This window comes from Meleagris gallopavo, chromosome 10 (genome assembly GCF_905368555.1).
Source record: "Meleagris gallopavo chromosome 10, MGAL_WU_HG_1.1, whole genome shotgun sequence".
Taxonomy (NCBI): domain Eukaryota; kingdom Metazoa; phylum Chordata; class Aves; order Galliformes; family Phasianidae; genus Meleagris; species Meleagris gallopavo.
Genome location: NC_139413.1, coordinates 3,541,006 through 3,557,694, shown reverse-complemented (window position 1 = coordinate 3,557,694; position 16,689 = coordinate 3,541,006). Strand labels below are relative to the sequence as shown.

At 41.0% G+C, this 16,689-nt stretch overlaps 1 protein-coding gene across 3 annotated transcripts in view; it reads left to right on the top strand.

Annotated features, from left to right (window-relative positions):
* Window positions 1-16,689, top strand: part of COP1 (COP1 E3 ubiquitin ligase) — a 128,297-nt gene that overhangs the window by 20,092 nt on the left and 91,516 nt on the right. For all 3 annotated transcript variants that reach the window (XM_085232297.1, XM_085232296.1, XM_085232295.1), the window contains exons 7-10: window positions 4,164-4,223; window positions 6,176-6,252; window positions 11,302-11,359; window positions 14,955-15,069. In XM_085232297.1, coding sequence (XP_085088423.1) covers window positions 4,164-4,223; window positions 6,176-6,252; window positions 11,302-11,359; window positions 14,955-15,069 — 310 coding nt within the window. The remainder of the gene's footprint in view (window positions 1-4,163; window positions 4,224-6,175; window positions 6,253-11,301; window positions 11,360-14,954; window positions 15,070-16,689) is intronic.

Below are 16,689 nucleotides of genomic sequence, written 5' to 3'. Positions count from 1 at the left end.
TGAATCCAGAAGTTCTGTTTAAACTGTTCAGTGGGAGTTGCGTTAGGAATTTCTCAGTATTTCCTTAGAAAATAACTTCTGCTATTTCTTTCCTATCCTTTTTCTAGACTTGGAAAGCCAGTTGGCTGAAGGCAAATGACTGCCTCGTGAGTTTTTCTTGTCTGTTTGTTTCCAGGTCATCTCTGTGGCACTGAGACCAAGGCACTCTAGCCTTGGTCTAGATGGGAGCACCTAGAATTCACCAGAGCCAATGAAGAAAGTTCTTGGTCCAGGAAAAATAAAGAGCATGAGGTTGACAATTTTCCCGCTGTGCCCAACTGCATTTGTTGCTAGATAACCAACTGACATCAAATTCTGACCATGGTGTTTAGTGCTGTATAAGTAGCAATTAATATTCCCAACCTAGATTCTTGAATTGAAAGTCAGGAGCATTTTGATATTGATGGCACATTCATCTCTGCATAACTGTAGCTGGAGGATGTCCTTTCATATGCTTAGTCCAGAGCTGAAAGTTGATTTTAGAGAATTTGGTATCTAGACTACCCATAGGGTAATATGGTTAGGTTAGGATGGGGTTGGACTTGATGATCTTTAAGGCCTTTTCCAACCTGAGCAATTCTGTGATTCTAGACAGCTTCAAACTCAAACAAGAGGGTTTCTGAGAACTGCTTGGGGATCTGAAAGGAATCTGATCTGCAAGGTTGTGTAAGAAGAAGGCTATGAGACCATACGTTACCTACTGTGGTAACTTTTTTCTTTTGTAACTGCGATAGGGACCACAGAAATGATGAGGGTGCTGGACTATTTCCCTTGTGAGGAGATGCTGAGAGACATGGTTCAGAAGAACTGAAGGGGGATCTTTTTCTTTTACAGTTATAGATGGTAATGCAGGTATCTGGTGGGAAGGAGTGAAGGGGATGAGGACTGGACTCTTTTCAGTGGTGCCCAGTAGCAGAAGCAGGGGCAATGGGCACAAACATAAAAGTTCCATACTAACATGAGAAAAAACTTCTTTACTGTGAGGATGACAGAGCACTGTAATGGGCTGCCCAGAGAGTTGGTGGAGTCTCCTACTCTGGAGATGCTCAAAACCTACCTGGATGCTTTCCTGTGTAACCTATTGTAGGGAACCTTCCTTAGCAGCAGGGTTGGACTGGAGGATGTCCAGAATCTGTTCTAACCTCTGTGGTTGTGATGTCTCTTTCCTTGGCTGTTACTTTTACTTGCTGTTTTGACCTATTACTGCTAGCCTGTTCATCTGAACAAGAATATTGCCAGTAGTTACACCTTTTATTTCGTTAGTTCTTCAGCAGCCTCTAAATGACTGAACTTGGAAGAGATTGTTCTTCTGGTGTGGGAATCAAGTTGTGCACTCTCACTGGAATACTGTGCAGCTGGTTCACTGCGTAAGCTTGTTTGTCTTTGAAGTTCTGCTTAGCTGAGACTAGCTCTGAGTTGTACTATTAGCTTGTTTTTCTTAATTGCCATGCAGATCTTTGACATCCCATTTTTCCAGTCCATTAGTTCTTGACTTGCATGTTCTGAAGCTCTTTTTCTGGGACCAGAATGTTATACACCTGCTTCTTGTAATTTATTCACAGCGGAGCTGAAATGACTGAGTTTGTTGCAGCTGCTGAATTGAAGACTTCTGCTTATTCACAGTGGCCCTTTCAGTTTGGGGAAAGCATCCGTGTCTCAGAGTTCATAATAAGTGGTTTTCTTTTTGCATTTGTTTAAGCATTCATTCTAAGCATTATGCCATCTTAATCTAAACCTTGACGGAAATGATTCTGCCCATCAGTGAGACAGGACTTGGCTTGCTTTTTGAGCCCAACATGACTGAAAATCAAGCAAAGGGCCTATAAATCTGGGCATATTATGAGGTCTATAATTCATTTAGCTTTCCTTAAATGTTTTGCAGTGGCAGGTAATTATAATTCAGCAGTCTCATTTTTCAGAGTAGAATTGGAATGAACATGGACTGATTTAAGGACTTTGGTAGACTAAAGCAAAACCATGAGATATTTGAGCTACCAAAAAAGAAGGTCACAGTGCAAGTACCGGTAACTGATTTGATGCTTATGGGGTCAGAAGACTCTTCCTGAAGTAAATGTGCAACACACCTCATTTTTTTTAGGCTTGCTGCTGCTTGATAAATGTGATTACTTGTCTAAATGTAGCTGGAAGGAAGATTTAGCAACAGCAAACGAAGTCTTGGGTACTTTGGGCACTGTGCAGTAGTTGCTAAAACCTGGCCAATGAAGTGTATCTGCCTGCAAAAAGGTCTCCTGGTTACATGATGGCAACAACCATCAGTTATTTTTCAGTCTTCTAGTTTGGCCATGGTCCAGTCTATTGTAGAATAGCTCATTTCCTTGCTGTAATTTTGGAACTTCTAAGTGAGGTTTTGTAACTTCTTTTTAAATAAGTTTATAGAAGCAGGGGACTAATGGTATTTGACTGCTAGAGCTGAGCACAGGCAGGGCCCATACTGTGCAAGTGTCATTTAACTTTACCACTAATCTTGGAGCTATAGCACCACCTGCTATTCTTGCTGTAGGTTTTGCAAGTGAAAATGGAATTATCTGTTATGTGTAGTGGTTTGTAAATTATCTGTGACACTCTAGGTTTAAACCATTAAACTTGTGCTGTCTGTGACTAAAATTGTGAACTGAAGAGTTCAAAGTAGGGTGGCTAAGATATAGGTACAGCATCATCTCATTCCAAGGAAGATGCTGCCATCTTAGAAATAGGTGTGAATGCAGCAATCCTCTCCTGTCTTTAGGCACAGAAGCATTCTTCATGTCCAAAAGGTAGATTAAAAGAATGGATTTTCTGATGCAGAGCATGCCAGTATTTGCTGTGCTGGTCAATAGTGGGAATTTTAGTCTTTAAGCAAAAGATTGTCATTTGAAGGAGCAGGGCCCTGGAGGGAATAAGTCTTCAGAAACAGTTTGCCAAACATTCCTGGGAATATGTCGTACTAAGAGTACTGATATGTAACGCAGTACTGATAATTTTAGTTTTGGTCAATTTGATGTAAATAGAGTAAGGCAAAAATGTGACTGGCCTTCAAAGAATGTTGTGCTTAATGCACTTTCAGTGGACTTGCCAACTTGATAATAGCTTCTGGTCAAATGCCACAGTGCTAGCTGCCTGTAGATCTTTATGGCAAGGTGAGAAAAGTCAGGTGGACTTCTAGTTCTCCTGGTTAGGGTTGTGCATGTTGGTGAGTTGGGCTTGCACAGAAGCTGAGGTTGGTCTGTTTAGAGCTCTGACCTAGCATGGTGCATGTGTCTTGAGAGGCTGTGCACAGGCTGTGTGGGTGTCTGGATGGGAGATGTCTATTGAATGAGGAATGAGAATTAGAGCTGGGGAGCAGGTGATTCTCTTGCTTAGGAGTAAGCAGTAAGCATCAAGTCTGTGGCTTTGCTGTGTGTGTGATGAGTCAAACCAGGGCACTGTCTGGTTGGAGAGGGGAAAAAATAAGTGTGACCCCAAAAAGGGAAAGGAAGTGGTGGCTGGTGAGTTTGGAAGAAGTTTCCTTCTGAGCCTTTCACAGACAGGCCTTTGTTAGATTGGCTGGAATCTGTGGTGTAATCCAAGGTTTTGCACCTTTTAAGGTGATGCCACGCTTGCTTGGTACCAGGAGCAAATCTCTCCCTGGTCATAATGGGTGTTTTTGCCAATCTGAAAATCTTACCATAAACTTTAACTTGTCAATTAGTAGATTAACCCCTAGAAAGGGAAGTGTTCGTAATAGTTTTTAGCTAAGTATTTCATATTTTCTTCAAGGATGAAGTGATTGTGGTCTCGTTCATGGTGTCATTGCCTGATCATGTTCAGTGCTTGTAAACAAGTTATAAATATCTTGCATGGAAGGTGCTATGGGAGTGTAGAAATGTAACTTTGAATAATGTGAATCTTGGTGTTTAAAATCAAAGTACATCATGCTCTTGTTTTGTACCGTTTCACAATAACAACTTTGTCTTAAAAGTAGTTTGTGCATACTTATGTTAATCTATACCTGTGAACATCTCCTAGCGACTTTTGAATTACTTACGGTTACAATAGTTAAGGTTTCTCTCTGAAAAGATCTTAATTTATCTTGGCAGTGGTGCTGTGCAGATTGATTTAGATTTCTCCCATTCTCTTATCCACAGCAACTGGAGCAGATCCAGAAGGAGCTAAGTGTTCTGGAAGAAGATATTAAACGAGTAGAGGTGAGGTGCCCAGACGTTGTTCTGACTCTGGCAATTTTTCTTTTCCATCAAGCTGTCTGCCTTGCTGTGGGGCTGATGTGTTAAATTTATGGCAGTTGCTTCAGTAATGGGAAAATGAACAGATGATGCTCTTTCTTTAATTTGTTCACGAAGTTGATGTGTGCAGACTGCAGGTTAGTAAGGGGGGGCTTTATTGAAACCTAGCTCTTATATAATCATATCTTTCAATTTCTTTGTGAGTAGTGTTTTAGAATAATTGCTAGAAATCAACAGCCAATTTATTGGTCATGATTTATGATTTTTGTGTTGCCCTATTCTGGCAGTCTGTACAGGCTGTTTAAATCTTAGCAACGTGCCACAGTAGAAGTGGAGATGCATCAGGGGTGCACGAGAGAGCTGTAATGCAGAGGCAGGGTAGGAGCAGAGGAGCAGAATCAGCTCCCACTGCATGTCAGAACAGAAACCATCTGCTACTTCCCGATCCTCAGGATCCTCCTGAGATTTTTTTGTTAAGAATTATTCTCTAAGTATTTGTAAGCCCATCAGCTCAATCCTGCTATCCTCATTCAGTCCTTCAGGTTTTTGCTTGATCCTTTCCCCTAGTCATTTTAGTGTTTTGACTGTGAGGTAGGAAACTGTTTTAGGAATGCATCAGATTTTGCCACCTCTCTAAGTAGATTTCCCTTAGAGCTTCTTGGGAATCAGGTAGCGTGGCTGCTGTTCTTCTTGCTTGCCTCAAGCAGTCAGTCCCATCTCCCATCCACTGCCCAAAAGCCTCTTAGATTTCTACATTTATGTTGAATTCATGCACATGCTGATGAATTATCAAAGTATAAATAGAACTGACAGCTGCAGGAACTTCCCTTCAGCTGATAACTATGCAAATTGTAGTTCAGCAGATAACACTGTGTTTCAAGCTGGCTTCCCTGAATCTTTCTCAGCTCTTGGGAAATAAATATGCCTTAGCTTGCTAGACTGGTAAAATAGGCTTTCAAATTTAGGAGAAGCTATTCTTAAAGCTGTGGGGTCCCTTGGAGAATATCTAGCTACCTGGGTTTCTGCTCTTTAATCTGGCAGTCCAGCAGGCTGCAGCTGGGGTATGCATCCAGTGCGTGACAGCGACCTCAGAGCTGACCTCTGAAGCCTGGGATCTCTCTTGTCACAAATATCTCGCTTTTTACCTAACAACTAATGGGCACCTAGTGGGAATTTTAAAAGTACCAGTAATGTCCTGGAACATTTTGGCCCTTAACTAATGAGCTGCAGCATCCTGCATAGCTTCAATTTCTCAAATGGATTAAAGATAGAATCTCGTACAGTGGGTGCACTGAAGTGATTAGACTGGAAGTGACAAAGCCAAGTTCATGTGTAAAGTTTCCCTCGTGCACCTACTCCACAGAAGACTTGATAGATCCTCCTTTAAGTCTGGAGCACAATACCACCTTTGCCCTGTTGTCTTGTGGCTGTTCTTTCTTTGACCTACATCTGACATTACTTTATAGCTGCAAAGGCTGCTGGATAAAAGTTAGCATGTGTCTCAAAAATATGCCTAGAGCTTGCTTGTTCTGCTGTGCTTAAGGGAGGTCCTGGGTTAGGGACTCTTGGATGTTAACTAAATCCACTTTCTTTTTGTTTGAGTATAAACTTTACAACTGCCTTTTGTGGGGCAAAAAATCACTGCAGCTGTGTGGTTTCATAAACCCAGTTGATACCTGGGTTTGTCAGGAACAATACCTGAAAGAAAAAAGAAAAAGGAAAAAAAAAATCAAGGTTTCTTCAGGTATCCTGCTTCAGGGGGAAGCTTCCAGGAGGGGATTGAAGAATTGCAGCTACGGTTCATTATTTTGTTAGGAAAAATAACATGCAAGGAAGTCTATGTAAATTCCATATATTGAAATGTGCCTACTCTTCATGTTTTGTCAGCTTTGCTGTAATCTGGCTTTCTGTTTCAGGAAATGAGTGGCTTGTACTCCCCAGTCAGTGAGGACAGTACGGTGCCGCAGTTTGAAGCTCCCTCACCTTCACACAGGTATGGAGCTTGCCACTTGCAACTTGGATCTCCAGCTGAACATGCTGTGCTGTACTTGTTAGTCCTCTCCATGCCATGCACAAAACACAAGCAAAAGTGCCATACAGTACCGTACACTATTTACATGTTTTGATTTTACTGGTACAAATTCACATGAACAGAGCAGTTGAAAAATTGCCCTCTGAGCTTACGGTTGGATGAAAAGTCTTCTCTAATCCAGATGATGTGAGAAGCTGATGGTTTTAGATGTAGTATGGGTTGGTTAACGTGAGTTATAAGCCTTTGCTATGGTATGAAATATTACTATTAAATACGTATTGAACATTGTGCAGTTTTTTGACATATGAAAACATAATTTTGCAAGATGCCAGTGTCCTCTGGCTTTTCCACTCTGCACGAGTGACTAAAGGTACAGGCTTACAGAATCAGACTGTAAAACACACAGTGTTGATTCGGTTTATCTACTGTCTGCTTTGATTTAATGAAATGCCTTTCTAATAACATATTTTCAATGTGGATTTTAGTCTGGAATATTGCATAGTCTGGTTTCTTGATGACAAAATTGCAGATGCTTCTTACATCCAAGTTGCATGTGCCAAGGTTTGAAGTGCTCTGCTCTTTATAGCCATATTTTTTTCAGTTGGAAGAAAGCTCTGATTTCACAGGGCCAAGTTACGTTATTAAACAATCATCTCTCCTACCTCTCCCAAGTGTGTTTTTCTAATAGCAAGAGTTCTGTAAGCAGTTGGTTCCTGTTACAGAATTTTCTTGGTACCGTTACTGTAATTAGCAGCTCCAAACCTGGTGGCTCAGAAGCAAGCTAGACAGAAACGATCAGATTTCCTCTCCTGGAGAGATGTAGAAACAATGCGTTGGTAAGGAGTGCAGCACTAGTGGCTGGGAATTTTTACTAAGTTGCTATTTTTGGACCCAGAGAAAAGAATCACTAGTGTTTCTAGGAAGTTCTAGTTGGCTTTAGAGGAAAGGAGAAGAATATAGCAGAGATGGAGGGGAGCAGCATTTGTTGCTTTGTCCTTTGCTGCTTGCCCAGCTTTTGGGTGTGGGTGTGTTTTCCGTGTGGGTTAATTGCTGCTTTGCTAAGCAGCAGTTTGGTGAAGCTGATGAGATTTTTGTCAGATTCTGCTAGTTTTCTGGTTGTTGGCTATTAAACAGATTGCTTGTGGTTTGTTTCATGTCACTGCTGCTTGGGGATAACTTCAGCAAGGGCTGGGCTGAATTTGTTCCTCACACGTTGAGCGTCTTCAGGCGTAGAAACCTTTTTTTCTGAGAAGATTGTATTTACGAGTAGAAATGTATCTTTGTTACTTGGGGCAAATTAACGAAACAAGCCCCCAGAGAAGTATATCTATTGAAATCTCAAATAACACTTTAAGCCCAAGAGTTTTTGTGAGAAGGTTTGAGTATCTGCTGTGTGTGACCTACGCTGATTTCAGTCTACTGAGAAATTCGTACTATTTCTTCTGCCTCCTTATTTCGTGTGCAAGGGTCAATTATTTTCTGTCCTTGCTTTTGAAGATGTAAGATAATGTCCTGAATAGTTCAGGGAGTTTCAGCTGAGGTCTGCTGGGAGATGATGGTAGATCAGGCCATTGCAGTTGCTGAGACTGGGACTGTTTTCTTCCTTCATATGCTTCTTCTGTTCTATCTTGGCTGTGTCTGAATCTCTTTTTCCGTCCCCTCTTGTACAACATAATACCAGGACTGTGATATATATTACACACAGTGCCTTTCTGTACTACGTGGGTTTGCTGATTGCTTTTCTGTTTCTTGATGGCATTGCTGCGTTAAGAGGTAGTTGTGAGTAGTGCAGGAGGAAATGGTAGGTGAAGGCAATGTCTGAACAGGCATCCTTTGTTACCTGGCTCTTGGGCTTCTATCCCTCCCCGATCCTGACAGATGATGTGGTTTTATGTAATACGAGTAATTCAATTGGCTTAAATTACATGAAGTCTGATTCCGGAAACTTCTACCACTTAATTCTTTTTTTCTTTTTCCTAATGTTAAGTCTAAGTTTTGTGGAGTATCTCCCACATTAGCTGTGATTCCTCCTTGGAAAGAGTGGTGCAGGACAACTGATAGGAGCTTTAAAATGTGCGGGTTTTTCCAGTTCTGTAGTAGCTGATATGTTTTATCTTCCAAGTGCTTTTTATTGGTGCTGTGAATTAGAAAGGATGAAAGACAAATATTTTTGAGGTAGTTTCACTTCTCCATTAAAATGATGTTAAAGTGGCAAAGACTTTCTACATTTTACCTGAATTAAAATGGCATATTAAACTGGAGTATAACTTGTTAATATGCTAAACACCTTGATAATGAAACGCAATCAAATAAACTTACTGCTACAACTCATAAATAGCACAAGGCTATCAGAGATCCCTGCTGAGATTTAAAAAACACAAAAACAAAAAAACACCAAGCAACTTTAGCCTTTGAATTTAAAGCTCAAGAATATAGTTCTCTGCAATTCAGAGTTTTATCTGGTCTCCACTGACTTGCCCTTATTCGGCTACTTGCTCTAAATTACAGCCTTGTTTCATTAATTCTTTTCATTGTTGCTTTTTTCATGCATCCCCAACATCTTCAAAATGTGAAATTACTGTGCCTCCCCCCACCTTCCTTTCTGAGTTGCTTAGCAAGAAAACAAATGCAACTATCATGTTCAGTGCGTTCTCTGCTTCAAGAAACAAGTGTGTTTTTTCTTTTATGCTTGTACAGGGCGTGAGGAAATATTCAATTGAGTAATAGCATGCCACTTGTTTACAGGACTGCAGATTGCTGGGTTTGTATACTAATAGAGAACGAGATGGGAAGAATAGGAAAAAGAACAAATAGTTCTGGGTTTGTCAGAACAGGCTTGTGTGCTATTTTTGGTATGGGTAGATGGTGCAAACAGGAGGTAGAAGCAGCAGCTTCTCTGTGGCTAGGTATTCAGGCAGTAACAGCAATAACAAACCATCACTCTAATAGGTGCTTCTGGGGAGAGATTCTGATGTTTAAAAAAAAAAAAAAAAAATAGTTGCCTGGTAACTCGGCCTCAGTTACCAAAATCCTGATCTCCTTCCTCTGCATTTGCTCTTACCATCTCATAAGAATATAACAAACGTGATTTACAGAGGCAGGTTGCTGTGTTGTTGTTCTCATTCCAGGTTTTTAAATATGTCATTTTAGTGTAGCTGGACTTCCTAACTGAGCCTGCTGCTACAGCTTCTTAAAAGGAGTTCAGAGGAAACTTTGATTTTTCTGATTATTTGCTTCCTGTTTTTTAAATGGAAAACATGCAAACATATGCCAGCTTAACTCAGCTTCAGGCACCATGCAGAAACAGCTTTGAATTTGTATTCTGGTTAGGGAAATGACGTCTGCACTCCTGAAGGCTTTACATCACCAGACAACCTGCAGCAGAACGAGACTAGACACCCTGAGTCTGTGTGTTTTGCTGTTAATTGCTGCTATACCTGTCTCAGAGAGAAGTACTTTTTCATTGCTTTCCAGCCGAGTGTCTTATCCATGCTGTTCCTGGCAGGATCTACTGTATGTGTTTCATTATTTCATGTGGCCACGTCCTAATTTAAAGTTCATTGTCCTTGACCATGCTTGAAACAACTCTGCTATTTCTCCTTTGCAATAGCTAGCAGCAAATAATGATTTCTATCCCTTAGATTTTCTTTGTTTGCAGCTTTTGTCTTGCTTGTTACAGAACTCCAATCAATCTCATCTTGCAAGTTAGCCACTAGCGATACTTTAAAATCATCTCTCATCCGTTTCTACTTCCTTCTACTTCCAGGAGAGCTTTAAAGCATTCAGAGAAATGCTTAAGCACCAGTGCCACTATTTCATCCTCCTAGATTTGCAGGTACCCTGACTGGCGTTCCAGCCAGACCACTTGATTTGTGACCAAGAATGTCATGTCTGCCCATCTCTTCTGGCAGCCATTACCTGAACATCTGTACATGCAACCATCTCTTCCAAAACCAGGACTTATAGAAATGTTCTGGCAGCTTTTTAAAGAAATGTTCAGCTCCTCCCAGGCGGTGCTTAAATCTAGGGTTAACTTATAAGTAGAGCTGAGAATAATGAGCAATAGCTCCTGTCCAAATCAATTGAAATGACACAGCAGAAGTGTTGGAGAAAAAAGATTTTTTCAGGAACAAATCAGAAACAGTGATACTTGTAATGTGTTCTTTGTAATTAATGAAATGGTGTTGTGCACTTAACATTTTTGAGTAGGTGTGCTTTAAGCTGATTCCTGTGCTTTATTTTATTTTATTTTATCTTGCCCATAAACGAGAGCATACTTACCACCCTCTTTTTGGCTCCATCAGATACCTTTGCATTTTTGAAAATGAAACGTTTGGAGTTGGCGTGTGTATGTTATGTTTTAAAAGCAGGGATTTAGATATGTTGTGTGATTATAAATACTAACTATGGAGCTGTATGTAGCATAGCAGTTTCTAGTAATAGCGCTCTTGGCTGTTGGTATTTGAGTTGAGTTCTGTATTTCATTGCTGGTGTCTTTCTGTGTGTATTCAGAGATGTCTGGAACACTTGTGTCTTTCTTAAGCTGGTTCCTTTAGCTTTTTCTTCACGCTGCTGTTTCAAATGCAACAGATTTAAACTTCTCTATTTTTTTTTTTAATTTAAAGGAACTGAAAACCAATGGTAGCGTGTTGTTTTTTCAGAATGTCTTAGCCTGCATATTTCATGCAAAAGATATGCCATTTGCATTCTAATTAGAAATTATTAGATTGTACTACACTAAATTGTGTGTGACAGTAAACAAATTGATTGTATGTACGGAGCTGATCAGCATTCTGTTCTAGACATTGTGCATTAAAAACAGAACAAAAAACCCACATCACTCCTGAATCCCCAGATAAAAAACAGCATTGTGTTCCCTGTCTATAAAATGGGTTTCAAAGGTAAGTATGCTACAGGATGTAAAGAGGTTGGGGGAGAGTAGAAGAGGTTGGAAATAATAAAGGATGATTGTACAGTGATTTAAGCAGACTATTTCTTTTGTGTTTGCAGTAGTATTATTGACTCCACGGAGTACAGCCAGCCTCCAGGCTTCAGTGGCAGTTCTCAGGTAAGGTAATACATGTGTCTGTGCACGAGGGGAAAGGAACAGTGGATATGGAAACATCACAGCACAACAGAGACCATCTCCGGGGTGCCAGTCAACTGGCCTCTTGCTTTAACTGGTTATGTGGTCAAACTGGAGCTGAGGCTATAGCAGTAGGAATGATTGTGCATAGTTGTGAATATTCATAGTGATGCAAGCTAAGAAAATAACTAACTTATTAGATGTGTGACTTAATTCCCAAAGATGGCTCTTCCAGGGCAGAGAGGATATTTTCTGCTTTTCATCTCTTCTCCCAAGTCAGCAGTGCTTTAGAAGAGAGGTAAATCCCTGGCGCTCTGCATTGGATTACATAGCGTTGGATCAAGTCTGACTTCTAAACCAAGAACACTTCATTCTCCAAATATACCTTGTTGCCTTGTAGTTTATCATTGTTAGGGCCTTACAAACTGTAGTAAGAATTCATACTGTAGAGGGCAAAAGGTTCAGCATACAGTGAGGCCATTTGGCAGGCAGCCTCCAAACTTGGTCTGACTCACACAGCTTCCCAAATGACAAACAGCACTGCTGTAGTCTTGCAGATCAGAGTAGTTCATCTGGGCTGCAAAGATGACACTGGTATCCAGCTCACTGAGTCAGAGGGGTTTTGACTATAGAGGTGAGTTTTTATTTAGCTAGGCTGTTGTTTATGTGTTAAGTTGTGTCTGAAGTTCTTTGTTGTGCTGTCACAGAGAAAGTCAGGAACTGGCAAATTAACAGAAGTGCTGCTGGATTTTATTTGACTAAGTAACTGACATCAAGAAAAAGCACCTAAATTTTGAGCTTGAGTGCATATGCAGAATTCTGTTTGCAGCTGTATGACTTATTAGTAATGAGGAGTTTTTCTCAATCTGTGTAAAGTTTGTTGTTCCTTCTGCTGCAGTCTATGGGGTTTTTGCTTAAGCAAAACGTCGCATCTCTACCTTACTGTAAAGGGCACATGAAATGTTCATGGGGATTTTATGTTTGGGACTGATATGGTATAGTGTTTGTTCCCTACTGACACTACTTGTCTCGGTACTTTAATTTTTCCTTTGAAATGGAAAAAAATGCCATAGCTGTACTGCACAGAACAAACAACCTAGATTTTCTAGTCATTTGGTATGACAGTCATATTTGTTTGAGATTATTTTTTGTCCTCAAATCCAATTTCTTTGTCCTTGACAGTGCAAGATCTATACTCTCTAGTGCAAATTTACTAATCAAACTTTAATGTGTGTTTGGATGGAGATTTGAGAGAGAACTCTTAAACACTTCATTGAAAGGTAGTCTCATTTCGCTATGACTTCACAGCAAAAAGTTTTTCTGCAGTAAGAATGTTTCTAAGAATTTAAATTCAGGTGTACACTACAGTTTTTGTTGTGACTGACAATTCAGATTTTTACAGCTGGCAGTGTGTAACTAAGCTCGAAAGGACAGTGTAGCGTGCTTTCACAGTGCAGTTACTTTTTGCACTGCTTGCAAACATGTTAAGGAACAGTTTGTGTCACTGAGCCACAGGACAGTTTTCTTGCAGAGGCTGAGCTTCAGAAGAAAACAGGGGACAAGTTGCATAGGCACTAGGGAGTTCTGCAGGTAGTATTTAGTTGCAGTACCTGGCTTTTCTGCTGAAAATGAGGAGCTTGAGAGCAGCTGTGAAGGTTTTCCACAGTTTGAGAGGACTCCTTAGGGTGCCTACTGGACTTCGGACAGAAGAATAACTCTTGATAAGGGTAACCCTAACTACCATTCTCAACTGGAACAACACTAATAGCTTTCTCAGTTTTCATAATATAGCAAGCAGTTGAATAAAAAGCACTTGGGTGTGTTCTCACTCCTTTTCACTCCTTCACTGCCTTATTTCTTCCACTCCTTTTCCTAGCATTGCTTAACAACTAGCCATCAAGCAGTGTTCTCTGCTTAGAAGCTCAATAAATGTTTTGATAAAAGCCTGAGCACTTTAAACCTCTTGCTGCAGAGTCTGAGCTCAAGATGCAGCCCGATTCCCAGCACAGCTGGGTCACCAGATGCCAGTCTGAGAGTGCTCCGAGGGAATTTTCCTCTGCTGATGTAGTACCCAGCAGGCAAGCTACTTCGAATCACTGATGCTTACCTCCACGTGGACTGGACATCTCCAGCAGATCAGAGACGAGCATGGCTTATATTCCCTCATCATGTCACAGGCTTGTTTGTCTTAACGAGACTGGAGTGATTGCTCCTTGGTGCTTGAGTCATCTTCAGCCCTAATCACGTCTGATGTGTGGGGAGAGGCTGGAGCCCGTGCGAGCAGGGGTGCAAAATGAGGGGAGCGATGCTGTAAAGCGTTCCGTTACATCTCTCTTAAAGCTGTTATGCTTTAGAAAATTATATTCAAAAGGCGTTGAGGTAGGAGTGCTTTCCAGCACTGGAGATGTGTTTTGAGATTGGAGCTGCTTTCAAGATGAAACAAGCTGTCGAGCCTGTGAGTCACGATGTCAGCACATAGCCAGGGGCCTCGCACGGGAAGTGGCATCTGGAAGTTTCATTGCTTGGGGTATGTTTCTTCCCTTGAGCGTTAGGTTACTGTTTGTACAGTTATAAGCAGAATCTCAAAGTAGGCTCTAAACTTTGGTTTTTCTTGTTGGCTTCTTGACGGTTGTAATGAGAGCAGCCCCATTCTGCCTCGTGATCTGAGGGGGAATTGAACCAGTGTTCTTTGGGGCACGTGCTGAATGGGTTCTGTTAGTGCTTGAGAAGCATTGTACACCTTGTGTGTGTTCAGGGGTATTGTGCCATAAGAAATCTTTGCTGCAGAGCCTGATGGTTCTTTTAAAACTCCCCCATTGTCTCTGAGTGATGTGTGAGACTCTTGAAACACAAACAAAAGCAAGATGCTCTTCATCCTTGTGCAACAGAGGAATTTGTTCCTTTCGCTAGTGATTGAAACAAGAAGTACTTTGTTCTCCATTTGTTTTCAAAGGGAGAGCTTGCTTATGTAGTTTCAGTCCTCCCTCTTAGCATTGATGCTTGTGTAGGTTGGGAAGTGGTGGTTTTTTGTGTTTCACGGACTTGTTTTCAATTAACCTTTGAACTTAGTCTCTTAGTGTATTCCTGCTTCTTTCTTTCCTTGTTTACTTTTATAGGTACTGAGTTACTTCAAAAGAAGTAATTCACTAACTACTTAAAATAAACAGCCCCTGCTCTTTATCAGTGGTTTGCTAGAGATCTAGGAAGTAATTCTTGTACAGTCCATTTGGTTTGGGAAGCTGAAAGGCTGTATGCTGGGCCTCTGCTGTCTACCTGCACACATGCAATGTGTGGCTCCCCATGGATTGCTGTCATCTGTCCTGTGTGTGAATTTAAACTTGCAGAGATTCAGAAAACCTCTATCTAAAAGGAGCTCTTCTTGCTTCTCAGGTTAGAAGGTGCAGTGTGAGACCCTGGTCATGACTTAATAATAACAAGATATTCTTTATTGTTATTGTAAAATTCTGACTCACAAGATACAATAGATAAATTGTATTTCAGCTTCTTGGAATCTATCGAAATAGACCACAGGCTTGGCTTTTCCTCTCTCAAGAAGCATGTTCTCTTCTCCATTCAGGCCAAAAAGCAGCCATGGTATAACAGCACGCTAGCCTCACGACGGAAGCGGCTCACAGCTCACTTTGAGGACCTAGAGCAGTGCTATTTTTCTACAAGGATGACACGTGTCTCAGGTGAGTTCCTGCTGCTTGGTGTTCAACTTCTGGCATCACTTACTTTTCACGGTCCCACTCCTCAGGAAAGCTTCACTTTTAAGAGAGAAGCCTTTGCTTTTCCCTGCCTGGGTGTATTGCTGTACATATGCAGGTAGTACTTCAAGTCATCCTGCGTAGATTTTTCTTGACCAATTTTTGAGATTTTTAAGCTTATAAAATGTAATAGTCTTGTTTCAGAGGGGCACACGTGTTGCTCTGTAATGCTGTACTATGAAGGTCGTAACCACTAAATAATTTTTCACTAATCTTTGTTCTGAAGCTGCAAACGTTTGAAAGCAGTGGCTGGGTAGTCTTTCTTCTAGATGTGGAATAAGCACAATCACTAAAACACTTATCAAAATACTTAAGAGGTGAAAACAAATTGATAAATGTTCCCATACTTAATGTGCAGTACAGTACTTGGAGATCCAGATTGTGAGTCTTAGTTAACAAATGGCTTGAAGTATAGAAGCTGAGTGTGCAGCAATGTCATTATCCCATGGGGCACACCTTAGATTTAAGACTTGTTTTGTAGAATTAGAAGCTGTTTTCACAATTGCCTAGATTGCCTCATTCATAATTGAGTAACAGTGTGACAGCAGCTAGAGTAATTGTTACATGGTGGATGGATGGTTCTTAATTATATAACAGTATTCTCTTTGGAAGTGAACAGGTCAAATAAATGCCTCTTAAGGGAGAGGAAGGTCGCTCTCTGGCCCCCCTGGGGAAGAAGCAAGCTTTTGGGGAAAAAAGTTCAGTGCAATGGGATGTGTCAGGCAAGAGATGTGCAGCACCAAGCTGCGAGCAGCAGCTTATGCAAAGAGGGAGAGACTGCAGTGAAGAGCAAGGAGCTACTGGGGGTTGAGAGAGAGCCTCAGAAGTACAAAAATAATGCAGTCACAGGCTGCTGCAGCAGAGCGTCTTTACTTATAGCTTTGGAAGGCAAGGACCAACCTGTCAGGACATGAATCAGCAAGCAAGCTGGAGCACAAATCCCTGCTCCATGAATTCTCTGTTAATTGAGGTTTGGCCACTTAAAAATTATCAAGCTTTTAAAAATTATTATTAATAAAGAAAAAAGCACGGCCTTTTCATGTTCAAAGGCTGCCAAGTGTGTTAGGAGAGTTCACTTTCGGGTGGAAGATTGGGGCATGTCTGTGTCAGAGCAGTGGCTGACTCAGGTCCCATTGTGCCCAGCAACACAGTTCTGACAAATTGTGGCACGATGGGAATCAGCAGCTGGAAGATGGGAGAAGGCAGTTGTGTATGACCAGCCAGGCTCCTGCGAGGAGCTCTCAATGTTCTGCAGGCTGCAGTACTTCGCAGATCATGCAGAGATGCTTCCATGCGTGTTATCTTGGTGATACGGAGCTGTGTTTTTGTTAAAATAATACATTTATTAACTAAGGGTAACAAATAGGACTTTCCCAGCACTCCCTTGTTGAAGACATCTTTCTTTATAATTGGAACTATAAATATGAATGTGGAGAAGCTGTTTTGTTTATGTGTGTCAGCTGCACCAAAAGTGGAGGATTTGCTACTGCAGTTTTTGCCCTAAATAAGGGATAACCTGTAATGCTTAATTAGATTTTCTTCTCT